We start from the raw sequence: 19,260 nt of genomic DNA, 5'->3' as shown, positions 1-19,260 counted from the left end.
GTGCTCCGCAACAGGAGGGGCCATGGCAGTGAGAGGCCCGCGTACCGCAAAAAAAAAAAATTCCCAGTCAGATAATTTCAACATCACTGCCATATCTATCTCTGGTTCTGATGCTTGTTCTGTCTCTTCAAATTGTGTTTTTTGCCTTTTAGTATGCTTTGTAATTTTTTGTTGGAAGGTGGACATGATGTTCTGCATAAATAAACCTGTGGTAAATGAGCTTTTAGTAATATAGTGATAAGGTGTGGGGAGACGGGAAGCTTTCTATAGTCCTTTGATTAGGTCTCAGTCTTTTGATGAGTCTGTGCCCCTGGATTGTAAACTTTACCAGTGCTTCTCAATACCTATCCACTTAGGTGAGAAAGGATGTCTAGCAAGGACTGGAGCTGGGTATTTCCCTTACCCCAGATAGGTTAGGCTCTGATAAAATTCCAGCAGGTTAGGTTCTCGTAAGGGGAGGCCTTGTTAAGAATAACATAACACTCTGGCATATTTCAAAATCAATGCTTTTTTCCTCTCTCTGCCAGAAGCACATGGGGATTTTTCTCATATTCACTGTGAGGACCTCATAGAACTCCTGTAAGTAAAGCTCAGAAAAAGTGTGAGCAAAGGGGGGACCTCCAGTGGTAGGTCCCCTTGGAATTTTATCTCTAAGACTTGTCCATTCTGAGCTTCCAGTAATTCATCAATTACAGTTCAGGTTTTTCTATCCCAGCACTGGTTCACATGGAGGTTTCCGCTCCTGGGTTTCTGGTTCTCTAAATTGTAATTATTGCATCAGCTGTCTGTTTCTCCAATATTTGGGGAGGCAGTTTACCCTGTGACCTCACTTCTCTGACAGATATAAGAAGAGTTGCTGATTCTTCAGTTTGTTCAGCATTTTACTTGTTGTTATGATGGAATGGCGACTTCTAAGCTCCTTACCTCCCAGACTGGAAACTGGAAGTCCTACACACAACTGTATTTTCATTCTAATATTCTTTGACTTATATAGTATTTAATTAAGTGATCTAATTAAATAAGAAGTATAACTTAGTGTTAAGGAATTGACTTAGTAAATATGCAACTCCAATTGTGAATGCAAAAACACATGAGTATATCAGAAACTGGAGTTGGGAGTCTTTGGTATACTGTGAGCATTAGTCAATATGTTTTACAGAAGGAGTAGAATATTGATTATCCCAGCAAGTTAAATGAAGATTAATTAGTCAATTCTTAGACATATGTTCATGTTTGTGCCTATGCATATACATTTGAATATATGCTTATATAGAACACCTTTTTCTTTCGAAAGATTTTTATTATACGCATGTTTTATTATAAGCATATGTTCTTGCTTATAAATATTATCTCAAAACAAATATCATATCTGCTTAATACTTCATTTTACCATCTATTATCAGCTGTTTTTCTAATTTAGACTCGCTTTCTTTATGTGAATAGATTTTGTACAAGACAACTTGACCTTTCAGTTGGCATTGTATATTTTGGATCACCACCTTCTTAAAACAGTCTATTCCCCAGGTTTTCTAGCTTTCTGGCTTCTTTATGTATGTTCTTGGATCTCTGAATGTAAACTCAAGCTTCATCTGTTTAAAACCAAACATATTTTACTCACACCATCTCTACTACTATTCCCTATCTCAGTGAATGGCAACACAGTATATCCTGCTGCACACACCAGAAACCCAGGGATCAGCCCTGGTCTGTCAATCTTCCTTAACTTTAATTCTCAAATAGTGTTATATTGGCTTTCTAAATATTTCTCAAGTCTTTTCACCTATCTCTACATTCTTTCCCACCACCAAGTCCAATAAACCATTATTTCAAGCACTATGTAATTGTCTCCTAAAGATTCACACACATACTTTCTTGAACCTTTCCAAACCATTTACCATGCTGCTATTAATATGATCTTTGAAAAAGGTATTTAGTCATTAATTATTGATTTTAGGATCAAGACAAAGCTCCTTAACATGTCCTTAAGCCCCAGCATAATTTAGTTTCCTCCGGATCTCTTTCGTATGAAACCGGTGATTTCTCTTGCTTTCTCAGCTATATACCGGTTTTCCCTTGCTCTCTTTCATCCAGCAGCCTATCTGCCATTATTCCCTCCCACTTAACTGAAGCCATACATGCTGTTTTCTACATCTTTACTCTTCCTCTATTTTCTTTTTCTCTAGTTTACTCATGCTTCAGATCTCAGTTGAAGTGTTCCTTTCTTAGGGAAGGCTTTACTGAGGTTCCTAAGTAAAATCCTTCTTTATAGGCTTTATGGTAGCATATACTTTTTATTCATAACAATTATTAATTTGAGATTTGATTGTGATTATTGGATTGATGTCTGTCTTTACCACCAGACAGTAAATTTCTTGAAGGAAGGAACCCTCTGTGATTTTGATCACGATTCTCTCTTCACTACTATATGGCACATGGTAGATGTTCGACAAGTATTTGATTGAAGAATAAATGAATGACTTTTAATTTAAGCAAGGAATTAACTACCAATTCTTACAATAATCTGGTAAGCCACCTAATGGTAAAATTTGTAACATTTGAAATAGGATTCCAAGAACAATACAGACTTTTTCAATTTTCATACAGGCTACAGATTTCATTAAAAATAAGTTTCACTTTTCAAAAGGTCCTCCAAATGAGTCTTTATATGCCATAAGACTTTGGGCCATGAGTGTGCTGTGATAGTGATAATCAGAAATGAAAAAGATTTCTGTAGGGACCAAGTTCATTTTCAAAGAATAGTAAGACACGAGACTGAATCTTTCTTCTTCATATCAAAACCCCAATCCTCAGGCCCAGACCTACAAAATAGAAGGAGAATAGAAAGGAGACAGCTATCAGTTATGTAGCTGCCAATGAGAATCATTTATGGGCAGTAAATAGACATTAGTTCACTTAGAACACATGTAACCATGAGTTCCCCATTAGAACAGGCATATGGAAGACATGTTGGAGAAAACCACACAAAATTGAATCTTAAAAAAATCAAATATAAATATATAAAAGAAAAAAGTGAAATAGAAAATCAACTGTGTATATAATTAGTGTTTCTGGGGAAGGGGCTACTGTGCATGCCTTAGAAAAAAATTCAAAGATAGAAGAAAACTATGCTAAAATGAAAGAAGATGCAATTCTACAAATCGAAAGAACATTAGATATTTTAGGAACAACTTATGTAACATAATGTTTTACACTGGAAAATACTGAGTTCACAGTCAATGTGATCTTGGCTTGTCTCTTGTTTCTTTCATATTCATAATAAATATGAAGAAATATTCAAATATGTCAAGATGCCTGTAAGAAACTATTACTGATAAAGTAATTCTACTATTTGTTAAATCAAAAGATAGATATATAAGGTTCTTTCCAACTCCACGATTCTACTTATCTTAGTCTGAGCCACCCTTCTCACAGGGCTTAAATGGAAACAATTTCAGAAAGCAACTGTAGTTGGCACTCATGTATGCTTATGTTAAATCTATTCATAAAATGCACTAAAGTCAACTAGTCAACTATAATTGTGACTTTTATAGGAGTCAACCTTTTAAGTCAAACTTTTAAGTGAGACTTTTATCTACTGCTGTACACATCTGGCAAACAAATTACGTGGTATAAAAACACCCTTTCTGTATCTGCCAAAAATGAGTTTTGTTAAATACCTGGAGCAATGAAATGGCTTAACCAATATGGCTTTTCAAATATTCGTGTGTCATGCAATTGGTTAAAATGCTCCAAGAAATAGGTACTAGTTCATATAATATTTTTGGTAAATTGGAAAAAATCATACAGATTAGCTGCACATTTGTTTATCTTCTTTATTTGATGGATGGCATGGCAAAAATGAAAAGCAGGTTTTATCAGAGAGAAATGTATATATGATTTATTATCCTTCTTAGGGTTAAATGCAAGTCAATAGGAAAATGATTTAACAGGCAAACATTAATTTTCCACTATCTTTTCAGGAATATGTATAATGGCAACATGAGGATAGTTATAGAAAAATATATCTATTTGCACTTGAGATATTTGCAGTATGACTGGGATGTTTGGCACTAACAAATCTTCTGTTTACATAAGTATACTTTTACAAATATAAGAAGTGATGTACAAGTGTCCAAGGATGCAGCATCTGCCCTTTACATCAAATGGCATAAGAAAATGGGACTGTGTTTTCTTGTCTTTGTTCCCCTATCAAGCTTGGCAGAGGACTTTGCCCATTGGCCTGTAGTAAGTGTTGAATGGTTAAATAAATGATTACGTGTTCAGGCTGTAATTCCTATAGATAAAACAGATACATTTAAAGTCAGGATGAATCCAGAGACCATTTATGCTTTTCAGTGGTGAGAAGAGTAATGCATATTTTTCTGAGAGGCAGATGAAGATTAGAAGCCCATGATTACATCCTGCCATTACTCCACTTTTTATCTGTTCCTTAGATGACAACACATAGGCTAAAATTGCTTGAAGTCCTTCTAGAAGCTCTGATAGCATGAAATGGCTAGTTTGCTGGACAGAGCTAGTCCAATCCTGTGCATAAAGAATCTGAATCCTTAGGAAATTCTTCCTAATATGTCAAGTACATTCTTTTTTTTTTCTTTTTTGTGGTACGTGGGCCTCTCACTGTTGTGGCCTCTCCCGTTGCGGAGCACAGGCTCCGGACGTGCAGGCTCAGCAGCCATGGTTCACAGGCCCAGCCGCTCCACAGCATGTGAGATCTTCCCGGACCGAGGCACGAACCCGTGTCCCCTGCATTGGCAGGCGGACTCTGCGCCACCAGGGAAGCCCTCAAGTACATTCTTGATTCAGCTAATCCCCACCTTCTAATACTACATTCCTTAGAAAAGAAAAATGAGAATGTGCCAGTCTGCCTTCCCTGCCTCTTACATGACAATGACAATGCACATATTAAATCTCACTTTTCTCTCAGCTAAATTCTACCTCAAACATCCCCAACTGGATTATTTAAAATGCTGCAGAATGAATTTCAACTTTACTCACTGTCAAGAGGCTTTGCCTTCATTCTAAAGTAAATTCTCTTTGTTGCTGTTTGATAGTGGCAGGAAATTGGACCAAATAACCTCTTAAATGCATCTCAACTTCATGATTTCAAAATTTATAGTACACTGTCTATATAGTATAACTTCTAAAATGGGTACTTTTATTTCCCCAAAAAAGCCAGTTTCTCTCAATGATTTCTGAGATTAACCTATGGAGTCTGGGGGAAGCTCTAAATACGTGAGGGTTTGTGTATATACTTGTTTATTCTTCAACTATAGATAACTATTCTTCCTGCCTAGTCAGCTAAGTCAGACTAAAGTTATTTTCCTTAAAATGCACATATAAATACCAAGTATTATAACATTGTTATTTTTATAATTACTACATGATAGAAAGGTCCCCAGTTTAACCATATTATTTTATATTATTTATTACAGGACAGCATGATAGACTTTGATAGCAATTGCCTGAATAACGAACCTAACTTTTTTAAAAAACATTCATGTGATGATAATAAGGTAATGACAATTATTTGGAGTTTATATGTCATTCAAGCTTGATTTCATAGAAGCTTATATTTTTTATATCTCTGTTAATTATATTGATTATATTAATAACACAGTCTTTTGGCTCTAACCCGACAATTCCCATTGATATGTTAAGTTATACTATGGTCTTTTATACTTTTATTTTACAAATAGCCCTATGCTTATTTGATAAATAGTCCTTTTAATTTTAGCATTTCATTTTCACCTTGAAAATACTAGAAGAACTGCTGAATTCAAAGACACATATCTCTTATTTCTAAAATTTTTATGCAGGAAAATGCTTGTCACACACACGCACACACACACACACACACACAAGTAATGGGTGTAATTTAGTTGTAGGCATTTTGAAATTTTTTCTTTCAATATTTGCTTATCTTCAAATCACTACCACTTCTATTTGGTATAATATTACAATCTACAGAACTTCCAACAAAAATTTGTGTCATCTCTTTCTGCAGAAACTAGTGTGCTATTCAATAGACTTTTTTAAAACTCACAATAGCTGAGTTAACTTCATGGCATTTAAGAGTATATCCATAAATTCTGTTTTTTTTTAAATTTCTTACATTAAATATTTGAAAAACTTGTTTTAGGTGAATAGGCCCTTTATTTTCTTATTGCCAGCTATTCGTCCATAGCTCAAAAAGGGCAAAAATAATAACAACAAGAAAAGTCACACATACCTTTCACTATTATTGCTTCCAGAAGACCTCTCCTTTAGTTATCTTGTTTAAAATTGAATAAACTTGTTATATGTTCACTCATAAGCGATAAGATCACACATAGCAAAGAAAAGAGACTTTAAAAAGTCAGATAATCATTAAACTGGGTTCTAGGCACTTTAGGCTGTCACCTGGGAGCTAAACAGTTTCAGTCTAGTTGCTCTTCAGTCATGCGATTAACTGGAATAGAAGAAAACTGGGGTGGAGGTGGGGTGTTACTTAGCAATACAGTTCTGGCCTTAGGCTCCTTAGGAAAGCTTATCACTTCTTAATATTTTATTTGAAACAGCCCTTCTGATGTTTTTTCTGTAATAGGAAGCTTCATTTTTATATCGTGCTGCTCGAAAGTTGAAGCAATTCCTTAAAATGAATATCAGTGACGATTTCAATCTTCACCTATCAACAGTTTCACAGGGCACATTAACACTGTTGAACTGTACCAACAAGGTAAGCTGAGGACTGTTTGTACAAAAATGTAAACAACTCCAGTGATAAGATACTATCATTCTCTGATGATCAAATCCGTTAGCATAGAAATCTAAGTGCTTATAAGAAAATTGAAATACATTTACTCAATTCTAGAAGAGGAAAGCCTCAACTTGTAAAGTACCTATTCATCTCTTGGCTAGGGCAAAGAAATTGTTTTTAAAAAGGTACTAAAAATAAATGAAAGCAACATTGTAAGTCAACTATACTTCAGTTAAAAAAGGAAAATAGGGCTTCTCTGGTGGCGCAGCGGTTGAGAGTCTGTCTGCCGATGCAGGGGACGCGGGTTCGTGCCCCGGTCCGGGAAGATCCCACGTGCTGTGGAGCGGTTAGGCCCATGAGCCATGGCCGCTGAGCCTGTGCATCCAGAGCCTGTGCTCCGCAACGGGAGAGGCCACAGCAGTGAGAGGCCTGCATACCGCAAAAAAAAAAAAAAAAAGAAAAAAAAAGAAAAGAAAAAAGGAAAGTAAATAAAGAAAATAATAAATTTTATTGTCATAACTGTCAAGGAGGCTAGTGTGATAAGTTGGGTGAGGAATGGTAAATTTTTATTTCTAAAATGTCTTAATAATTTTAATCCATATATGTACACACTTATAAGAACGCATAGCAAATAAAACGGGTAATCAAATGTATTTAACAAATATATTTGTATACAAAAATTGGGCATATTTATGTCCAACAATTTTCAAGTTTTTTGCCTCAATAATTTTGGTAAGTATAGCGCTAATTTTTTCCTACTTCTCTGCTAGTGGTCATGAAATATAAACAATAAAACAAAATTTGGAAGACATTATCTTGAGACTAGACAACAGTTTCTTCATCTGCAAAGTGGAGAAAAATATAGTACCTACATTATAGGATGTGAAAATGACATAATATAGAGTGCTTAGTACTAAAAAGTTTCAATAAATGTTTTATAATTACTATTATTATTTTTACTCCCTCTTCAGGAATGTTACCAGCTGCCACATAAAGCCAAAAATATTTCTTATAATTTTTAAAAGAAAATTTTAACATTTTTATGATAGAAAAAGGATTGTGTGTGTTTTTAATTTTTAATACTAGTAGTTGCCCATAGAAGGTAAAATGGTAAGATTGTCCTTGAGCCCTACTGACAGTGATGAAAATATATATTGGACCGTATAAGTTGGACCACTTCATTTATCATTACATTATCTACTTGATGCAAGCCAGTCTCCTCTTGGTGTTGTGGATTTGCCAAGCTTATTTCCAATCTTGTTCCCTTATAATGTTAGTCCCTTATATGGAATTTCTACTGTTCTCTTTTCTGTAAATCTGATCTCTCTTGTTCTATGCATCCTTTAAGGCCAAGCTTAAGATTCATGAAGACTTTACATTCTAGCCTACCATCTCTTAATCCTTATTTATAGTGATTTAAAGTACAGTCAGCCTTTCATATCCATGGTTCTGCATCCTCAGATTCAACTGTGGATCAAAAATATTCAGAAAAAAATCTCTAGAAAGTTCCAAAAAGCAAAACTCGAATTTGTCAAGACACATCAACAACTATTTACACAGCATTTATTTTGTGTTTACAACTATTTACATAGCATTTACATTGTATTGAGTATTGTAAGTAATCTAGAGATGATTTAAAGTATACAGGAGCATGTGCCTGGTTATATGCAAATTCAGCGCTATTTTATATAAGGGACCTGAGCATCCATCCTTGGATTTTGGTACCCACTGGGGTCCTGTAACCAATCCCCCACAAATACAGAGAGACTACTGTACTATCTAATGCAGGAATAGCAAGTTCGTTTCATGTTGCTTACACATCCAGTTACTTAGTAATGGCTTATGTTGTGCATAAGCTTCAAGTCAGGGCTTAACTGAAAAGAATGCAGAGCAAACTAGCGATATCAAAGGGTTAAAGGTTATAGGTATGCTGTATATTTGCAATTCTTTCTCTCATGTGTTGAGCTTTGCATTGATTACCATATTCCAAAATCAACTAATTGTAGAAAAAGAAAATACACAAATAATTTAAATTTTGAAATTAAATAAAATTATGTTACAAAATTAACCTGCTACAATCCAAATTTTTCTTGAAATGAGAAGGCAAGATGTTAAAGATGGTCAGCTATATTGAATTTTCTTCGTGAGTTAGGCATGCTACAAGCTTTTTATAGTTATTTCATTTTGCTTCTGATGGGTAAAGCTTAATAAAATTTATGATAAGGATTTAACAACTTAATGCTAATGTTATTTTCATGTTGATTAAAATTCTAATTTTTTGTCTCTGTTAGTATACCCTTCTATATTAGCTTTTCATACCTCACAGCAATTAACACAATGCTGGGCATATTTGCAAAATTATGCATCCAGGTTATTCGGAAGACTAACCTCTCTTGTTTCTCCCTTCTCCCTGTTATTCAATTTCTAAATGAAATTAGTATTCTGCCACACTAACAATAAATAATTTAAAGTAGATATTCAAATAGATTAGATGGGCTGAGAGTAATATGAAAATTAGCAATTATATTAATGGAAGGAGTAATAAAGGATTAATAATCAATATTATAAATATGACTTGGTTTTTAAGGGTAAAGGAAGAAAATCAACTTCCCTGGGTGAAGCCCAACCCACTAAGAATTTGGTAAGAGTGATTGTATAGTTTTCTTATCAGCTTTTTACTCAACTTAATTCCTTAATATTTCTCTTTGAATTGTTTCCTTTTATATGCTCGATTTTGAAAATATTCATTATAATGTTGGTAAAAGGAGAAGGGAGGTACCCCTTAGAAATTGGATCCCTTTAAACTGAATTTTTAAAAACCACTATTTTAAAATTAAAGAAGCTAGGGAAAATGTCAGAGCATTGATTTTTTAAAAAGAAACAAAATTAAAACCTCAGTAGGTAATAGCAAAGGACATGAACAATATAGGAGAAAATAAACTAAACAACAAGACACAATGAAAAAACGTTACTCTAGTACAGAAATACATACTAAAAATGAGAACCCATTTTATTAGTATAGACTGTATAGTATATACTGTATATGTATAATAGTATTTGAATATTCTATATTTATATATACTTGCACACATTCTATTAGATTATTACACAAAATTATATACCAATGTAGAAAATATGAATGAAAAAGTCAGAATATTTAATTAAATCTGATTATACATTACAATGATATAAATATTAACTAGGATGAGACAGAAAAATGAACACACCTGGTTCATGAGAGTGATAGATTCCTTTTTCACACTTCCGTTATTTGACCACTATATATATATATACGGAAATTCCTTATTCCTCTTAGAGAAGCAGTGTGAGTCTGCACACCCTGGGACTCAGGAAACTCTAGGAATTCCACCTGAAGTGGAATAGTTGAAATGAATAACTGAGCAATATAAATAAATACATTGAGGGCCTCTGGCTAAGGGAATTTAGAAAGAAAGTTTAGAAAAAGGAGATAACATCTGTGTTCCCAGGATTACAGAGGCAAAATCACAGTTCTTTGTTTTTTTGTCTTTTTAATGAATGTTCAATCTTGATCTTTGAGAAAAGTCATGAAATATTCACATCTATGTATTTCAAACCTACTTAGTCACATAAACTTCAATTTGTACTTTTTAAAGATGTCCTGGGACCCTCATTAAAGAGAAGAATATGAGAAATTCTCCTTCATATTTATCTTTGAAATCTGTCCTCTAATCTTTTAAATGCATTATTTAAAGGGTATGTGTTACTGTTATTAAATATATAGCTAAAAGAGATCTGAATGTGACTAAACTAAAAATAGGACAAACAAGCTTAAGACCCAGTCATTATATTTACTTGATGTGTGACAATGGCGGCTTATTTATCCTCTTTACATCTCAGTTTCCTCAAATGTGAAAGGTGAAATCATCAATTTCATAATTACTAAATAGATAAAATGAAATAATGTATGTATAGCACTGATCACAATACCTGACCTAGCAAACACCCAATAATTGGTTGTTATTTAAATGAAGAAATTACTCAACCCTGTACTAATCCACTTCCCAGAGACTCACAGAAATATAACTGAGTATATATGCACAGCTACTCTCTTATATGTCTTTTCTGTGTGAGGTATCTCTTTCTCCACTTTCTGTAGGCTGTACAGGTAGCCCTTATTAGATTTTTGTCAGGGACTGAAAACTAGCTTATGAGGCAGGCATCTTCCATACTCTAGGGAAGACTAGGGAACAAGCTTTATCAGGTATGTCCTTATTAATCATCTTTGACAAAATAAACTGAATATTTTCAGTATTAATTATTCCTTCCATAAAAACATTTTTTCCATTGTAAAAAACTCAATTGAATAATGTACAAATCTTTCTCACAAAAGTTTAAATAGCACTCTTTATGTCCACTGTTGCAGTGGTGAAAATGACATCCACCTAACATAGCTCTTTAATTAATCCTAAATCTTAAACCACAACAACCTTGACTTTCCTACACATCAATGATCACAATTATAGTTAGAAACCATATTTTAAAAAATATCATTCAAGATTCTTTTTAATTAAACCAATTTTTTAGTATAAGCTAGCATAATGGATATTAAAGATTAAATATTTTAAAATGTGTATTTTTATAAAAATATGAACTTACAAACTTTTTTTATGTATTTCTCTAGGAAGAGAATAAGTCTTTAAAGGAACAGAAAAAACAGAATGACCTGTGTTTCCTAAAGATACTACTACAAAAGATAAAAACTTGTTGGAATAAAATTTTGAGGGGCGCTAAAGAACATTGAAAAATACGGAGTGGCAATATAAAAACTTAAGAGCTTTATTTGTATCCTCCAAGAATCTATCTGCTTATGCAATTTTCCAGGGTAAAATGCCTTCTGGAAGTTACTGAATGCATCCTGGTAAAAACGGATTATGGCAATTGAGAAATCCTTACTGTAGTGCTAGAAGATGGACATAAACAGTGGAAACCACTGCAACCAACAGTGGAAACGCTGCAATCAACAAACTATTTCACATGCATGAGGACATATATCAATCGGTATTAATTCTGAACTGATTTTTGTAAGATAATCTATGTAAGATATTAGTTGCAATAATACTTTTTAAACCTGTTTAAAATTTTCAGAAGACATATAAATTCTGTGAAATGTATAAAGTTTACAAGGATTAAAAATTAACATTTCATTATTACCAATTGTATGGCCCACTATGCATCAGCATACTGCAATGAGAGTGGAAATTGTCATCTGTGCTGGAAATGTTTCAGAGTTACAGTGAGATATGCATAAGGCCCATGAGAACAAGAGTCATACAGCTTAAAGAAGCAGTAGCATAAAGGAATCCAAGATAATTGAGAGATGTAATTAAACATGAATGTATAACACAGTGCCTTTAATAAATGATATAACAGATGCTTTAAAATGAAGATAAAGAATAATTTCACAAAATAGAAAGTCATCTGTTCTAAGAATGCTAGACCATAGTACTAAGTTACTTTTGTCATTTATGTGTAATAAAATTTGTCTAAATGAGTTTGCAATTTGGGAACTATATTTTTAAGAGAATAATATATGTTGGCCTTTTAATTAATGGAATGTATATATTTAATTTTGACACTCTATTTGTATATAAAAATATTTTCATACAGTATTACAATTGCTTACTTTGGATAACATTTCTCCTTTGATAATAAATGACCTATGTATTAACACTGTCAGATTCACTTAATGAATCCCAATAGGAGTTTTGTTTGTTTGTTTTTTGGCTGTACCATGCGGCTTGCAGGATCTTAGGTCCCCAAGTAGGGATCGAACCTGGGCCCCCTGCAGTGGAAGTGCAGAGTCCTAACCACTGGTCCGCCCAGGAATTCCCCCAACAGAATTTTTTAAGATCAAGATTTTTAATACTGCACCACTATTTGATTTCTCACTTTCACTGAAATATAACCTTTATTCTCTTATTATTGAGAATGTACATGAGACCTGGACCGCCAAACTATACAAGAACAGGAACACTGCTTTACCTCCCATGTTAAATTTTAGTCTTTTTAAAGAAACTTTTGTATATACCAGATGCAGCTTAGAAAGGTTTGCCAACAGTCTTCACTTACTTATAAAGGGAACTGAAAACACTATTCTAGGCAAGCCAAGAGTTCTAAAACAGCCACCACAGCCTCATCACCACCTGGTTAAGAGCTGACTGGCTTTATTTGATCTGCTGACGATGCTCAGGTGCCATCCTCAATGTGTGGAGGTAAGACCTTCCTCTCAGTTCGTGTCTGTCTCTCTGCATCTCTTTCTCACTCTCCCCAACCTATATGGAGTTTCTTCCTCACTGGTGCAAGTAGCTGTATAGAATTGTACAGACTGTTGTATAGAATTCACTGATTACCCCATTAATGAGGTGTTGACTCAGCTATGTTTTCTATTTGGTTTTCATTATTAACTCCAGAAAAGGGAGTTTACTAACACTTTGTAGGAGCAAATGATTCTTCAGCAAGCTTTTTCTTCAGATGGACTTTTCAAAGTAGGCTATTCTTCCTTACACCACTAAACAGGTCAACTATGTGGTACACTTCCACCCTGATGAACTGGTGCTATTGGTAAACCATCAGCTATGAAATGGTGAAATTTTAAATTTCTAAAGGGAAACTTAAAACTGTTCTTTAAGATGTTTCCTTGAAGGCTGTTTATAACGTTCCCAACAGTGTTGAAAAAATTCTGTGATTGTGGCAAAATAAGGAACAATATTTTAAAGTGCTTTATTACAAATTATTAAAATTTTCTTCCATTTTATTTTAACCTTTGACCTTGATTTTTATCATTTGTTTATGATAGAATTGAATTTTACAGAAAATTTGCACTCAAAAATTTTTATTCAGCATGGTGTCAAATGCTTGGAAAAAAATACCCAGGCTTTTATGGTTATATTTCCCTTCTGTGTTTCCTAGCTACTAGCAAGGTAAGTAAAGACAAGGCAGGCTGGTTAATAATGATCTTGGATACTATATTTTTTTATTATTTCTATCCCCGTTAGACTTGTTTTATCTCAATGAACATTTTCTTTCAAATATGTACGTGGATGCTTTCAATCAGCATTTTCTAAAGTTTGTCTCAAGAAACTCTAAAACTTACTGATTATTAAAAATAATGATAATAATAATAATTAAAACCCCAGAGAATTCTGAGTTCTGAGGTCAGATAATTTTCTCTTGGAGACTCATAATTCATGTAAGTAATTTAAAACTCTGTAAACTCATAAAGCTTTTTTAAAAAAAGTTTAACACTAACATAGCATTTCCACAATTTGACTACAGAACACTTTTATGTAAAAACCACTAAACTATCACACTTTGAGGAATATTGCTTTATACAAAGAAACTCCATTAGAAGTCTTTTAAAATAAGCTTTAAAGGGATCTGCTGAAGGAAATACTCCTTTCAGGATTAAGATAGTTCTATTACAATTAGAAGCATTTCTTTTCTTTAAGCCATTCTTTCATTGACAGCCAGTTTAAGAAGGACATCTCATCAAATCTACTGTAAATATTTCTCCAGAAACACACATTTCTACTCTACGGTTTGTATAGTACCCTGTCAACGCAATCTTCATATCTTTAGTCATTATGTTCTTACTGCTTAGAAAGTGCTTCCAAATTCTATCAGATCCTGCTCAAATTTCTAGGGGCATCTTAATTCCTTTCTTCTCAATTGCTGTGACTTCCATGATAGTTGTAGATAAGGGATAAACTTGTTTTATTGTGCTTCGCTTTATTGCACTTCACAGATACTGTTTTTTTACAAATTGAAAACTCTTGGCAACCCTGTGTCAAACAAGTTTATCTGTACCATTTTTTGCAACAGCATTTGCTCACGTCTCTGGTTACATTTTGGTGAATCTCGCAATATTTCAAACTTTTTTTATTATTATTATATGTTATGGTAATCTGTGATTTTTGATGCTACTATTGCAAAAAGATTATAACTCACTGAAAGTTCAGGTGATGCTTAGCATTTTTTAACAATAAAGTATTTAATTAAGGTATGTACATTGCTTTTTTTTTAGACACAATGCTACTGCACACTTTTTAGACTACAGGATAGTGTAAACATAATTTTTACATGCACTGGGAAACCAAAAACATTCACGTGACTCGCTTTATTGTGGTGGTCTGGAACTGAACACGCAGTATCTCAAAAGTCTGCCTCTAACGCTAATGTTTCCTCCTTTAGTTGCCCATAGAACTTAATTGCCTGCATTGCACATTATTATTTGATCATGTTCCTCTTACTACTTTATCTTAAATACAATTATTATTAATTTTTCTATTCACAGTTGTTTAAAATGTTTTCTCTCCCCTGAAAGAATGTATGACCTTTTGTTTCCTTCAGCACCTAATGGATAAAGCCACACATATGGTAGTTAATAAAGATGAATTGTAAATTAATTAATAAAACCTATATAAATAATCCAGAAAATAAATTTCTATAATATAGATTACTTAAAGATAGATAAGGCCCTAAAACATAACTAATTTAAATGAACATGACCCCTCAACGTCATCTTCTCACAATCTCAATAGAACTTTCTTTGATTTCTAAACGTTATTAGTTGTGAAACATCTTTCAGTCTTGATTCTGACCTAATAGGAAATCTTACCGAATAAGAGAAACAAACTAGGTAGATACATTGATAATTGCCAATTCCAACAGTTTTTAATGTCTACATATCAAAATATATGTATTCATCTAGATCCACAAAACTAGTATTTGAGAAAGATGCAAAAATGGTTATTCTCGTTTAGGAATAAACTGGGGTTTGTTTTTCTACCTCTCTATACAAAATGGTAAGAAAGAAGTACATTTTTCTGTATAAGAAATTTTCTAAGTGGGGGATTGGTTAGTGTTCTTTAAGATACTATCCTAAAGGTGAATTAATTTTCTATCACATTTAAAATGAAGAAAATGTAGACAAGTGGCAATATTCACAATTTAAGTTTAGCTACTCTTGCATGCTGATTTATTCCTTTTCTTTCAAGGCTCATTCTAAGGGTCCCATCCTTTTTGAAGTCTTCACACCTTCCCAGGTGGGGTTGACGATTCCTTTGTTTGTACCGCCACTGCTCAGCTCAGCAAATAACTCAATCACCAGATGCTACCATGTGGAAAGTGGACATGTGTTTGCCAATTTCCATCTTTGATGCTTATCACAAACTTTCTTATGTCTGAAATAATCTGGTTCTAACAGGAGCATTTTACTTAAAAATTTAATTAAACAGAAGAAAATCTAATAAATTGTCCTGGCAGTGGTCCAAATACTATCACAAATAAAAGGAGCTTAGTTTGCAGGGCATCTAATATGGTGAGATAAAAGCCTTCTAGTAGTACCAGAAAGATCTGACAGAAAAGTACAAAACAACAGTTATTTACTGTCATCTCCTTGCCTCCTTCCCAACAGAAAGGAGGAAAGGGATTTGTCTTTTGCTGTGAAAAATCTTAAGTGTGTAGACCAATACATCTTTCTGCTTAGGGAAGAGTTTCACTTGGGAAATTACTAGGGTTGGGACTAATATATTCAGAGCCAGTGGGTTTAAAGAAGAAGCTCCAACTTTTAAATACTGACCGCTTAACAGGAAGATGCAACACAAATAGATAATTCATTCACTCAACAAATACTTATTAAGCATCCATCTCTAATGTGATGGTCCTAATCCTATTGGTACAATAAAGTCTGTGCTTTCATGAAGCATATATTCTAGGAGAGGAAACAGTAAACAATAAATAAACAAAATTACTACAGAAAACAAGTTCTAATGGAAAAGAAAAAAAAAAAACAGACTGGTGGAAAGAGGTGGTATTTTAGGTTAGATAATCAAAGAAGACCCCCTTTTAAGAGAAGACTTTTGAAAATATTTTCTTAGTCTCAAAAATTTTAGCATTTAATACATGGCTGGCAATATTTACACATTTAATAAATTTCATTGAAGGATTCAAGTGATTTTGCAACAGAAATCAAAACAATGCTTCAACTATAGTACATGATGCTGTCATAGAAATAAATTATGAAATTACCAAATGTTTGACTTTGAAGTAGTCTGCTACCCTAAAGTAGTGATACACAAGCTTTACTTTTTAGTTTGAAATAATTTCAGATGCATAGAAGAGTTACAAAAAAGAGTACAGCATGTTCCCATATACCCTTTACCAAGTTTCCTCTAATGCTAATATCTTACAAAACCATAGTACATTTATCCAAACTAAAAAATTAGCATTCTTTGTTGTGGGTATGGTTATGCTGTACACTGTAGGATGTTTAGCAGCATCCCTGGTCTCTACTCACTCGACACCAATAGCATTCTTCTCCAAGTAGTGACAATCAAAAATGTCTCCAGCCATTGCTGAACTGTCCCAGAGAGACAGTTGAAACTATTGTCCTAAAAGTTTTTAGAGACATATGTTTTACAGTTAGGTCTATGACTAATTTTGAGTTATTTTTTTTATTGGAGTGTAGTTGCTTTACAATATTGTGTTAGTTTATACTGTACAGCAAAGTGAATCAGCTATATGTAGACATATATCCCCTCTTTTGGATTTCCTTATCATTTAAGTGACCGCAGAGCACGGAGTAGAGTTCCCTGTGCTATACAGTAGGTTCTCATTAGTTATCTATTTTATACATAGTATCTATAGTATATATACGCCAATCCCAATCTCCCAGTTCATCCCACACCCCCTTCCCCCTTGGTATCCATACATTTGTTCTCTACATCTGTGTCTATTTCTGCTTTGTAAATAAAATCATCTATACCAAACTTTTCAGATTCCACATATGTGCATTAATATACGATATTTGTTTTTCTCTTTCTGACTTACTTCACTCTGTATGAATATAAGGTGTGTATTAAGGTTCATTTTGTTGCATATGGACAATCATTTGCCATTTGTTGAAAAGACTATACTTTATCAACTGAATTACTTTTGTGCTTTTGTAAATTTCAGCTGACTGTTTTTGTGTGGATTGAGTTATGGATGCTCTATTCTGTTCCAATGATCTAAATGTCTATCTTTTCTACAAAATCACACTGACTTGATTACTATGGCCTTATAATATCTAGAAATTGGGTTGAATGAGTCGTCCAAGTTTTACTTTTTCAGAATTGTTTTGGCTATTCTAGTTATTTTGCCTCTCCATATACATTTTAGGATCAGGCCGTCAAACCACAAACTCCATCCCCCTCAAAAAACCCAAAAACTTGCTGGAATTTTGATTGAGATTGCATTGATTCAACTGGGGAGAACTGACATCTATGCTATGTTTATTCTTTGAATTAATAAACACAGTATATATATCCTTAAATTTTTGTGTTCTTTCATCAGTGCTTTATAGTTTTCAGCATACACATATATTGTCACATTTATGCATAACTATTTGTGTGTGTATATGCCTGCATGCTATTGTATTTAAAATTCAAATCCCTATTGTTTATTGCTGCCATATAGGATTAACTGAGTTTTGTATATTGTCCTTGGATCCTATGACCTTGTTAGAACTAAACTTATATAAGTTCTAGGTTTTTTGGTAGATTCCTTGAGATTTTCTACATAGAAAATCATGTCATCTGTAAAGAGAAGTCATGTGTTCCATGAATGTAGAAACTTCTAAAATCACTTTTTAAATTCTTAATTTACCTTCAACATAACCCCAACCAGCCAAGATTTTGTCAAGCTTTACTTTTTGAGGTATTATGAAAGTAAGAGATACAATGAATTTGCTTTTTTAAACTATACATTACTCCACTATATCATCAGAAAATTTGGATACGTATTTCCCAGAGGTTTGTCTCTCTACTGCCATTGAGAATCTTTGCACCAGATTAATACTAATAAAGAGTTACTAACAAATTTTCTACATAAAACATTTCACTTCAGTTTTCAAATTTGCTAGTTTGAAGACTATTACAAATATAAACAAATACTTGTTTTCTAAACATGTCAGTCATTCCCTGACATATCCACGCCTCCTGTAATGGAGTCTGCACCACCCATGACTTCTGCTAAGTGATTCTGTTCTTAACCACGTGAACTCATGCCTCTATCCCAACTAATGGGAAGAGGGTATAGGGCATCTGCTCAAAGTACAACTAATTGATAGACTGGGTAATGATCTGTGATTTATGTCACATAGCTTGAGAAGAGGAAATAGTTCAGGTGCTCTGTTCCAGAAATTTGAGCCACGATCCTAAATAAATTTGCCCAAAGTTAAGTCTGAAATAGAATGTTTTAAGGTTTTATTAAGTTGGGCATCGGCAAGCTAAGGAATGGGAGAACAAGAAATGTACACAGGAGTGAGTGAAGAAGATCGGCAATTAGAGAATGGACAGATGAGCTAAGAAAAGCATAGAGGCTGGCAGATGGACCAATACTTAGAGCTTCCTCAGGACCTAATGACCTTCCAGTTTTAGTCCACATGCATCTTTTATTAACCCTCCCTCCTGCTTTTCAAG

General features: G+C 33.6%; 1 protein-coding gene across 4 annotated transcripts in view; it reads left to right on the top strand.

The window, feature by feature from the left end:
* Positions 1–11,540, top strand: part of IL7 (interleukin 7) — a 52,885-nt gene extending 41,345 nt beyond the window's left edge. The window contains exons 3-6 of one of the 4 annotated variants that reach the window (XM_060287443.1): positions 5,454–5,534; positions 6,605–6,736; positions 9,345–9,398; positions 11,421–11,540. In XM_060287443.1, coding sequence (XP_060143426.1) covers positions 5,454–5,534; positions 6,605–6,736; positions 9,345–9,398; positions 11,421–11,540 — 387 coding nt within the window. The remainder of the gene's footprint in view (positions 1–5,453; positions 5,535–6,604; positions 6,737–9,344; positions 9,399–11,420) is intronic. The other 3 variants (XM_060287445.1, XM_060287444.1, XM_060287446.1) reach the window with 3 other exon arrangements.
* The last annotated feature ends 7,720 nt before the right edge of the window (positions 11,541–19,260 follow it).

The sequence above is a fragment of the Globicephala melas genome, chromosome 17 (assembly GCF_963455315.2).
Source record: "Globicephala melas chromosome 17, mGloMel1.2, whole genome shotgun sequence".
Taxonomy (NCBI): Eukaryota; Metazoa; Chordata; class Mammalia; order Artiodactyla; family Delphinidae; genus Globicephala; species Globicephala melas.
The sequence above is the reverse complement of the archived record's forward strand: the minus strand, read 5'-3'. Positions and strand labels throughout refer to the sequence as shown.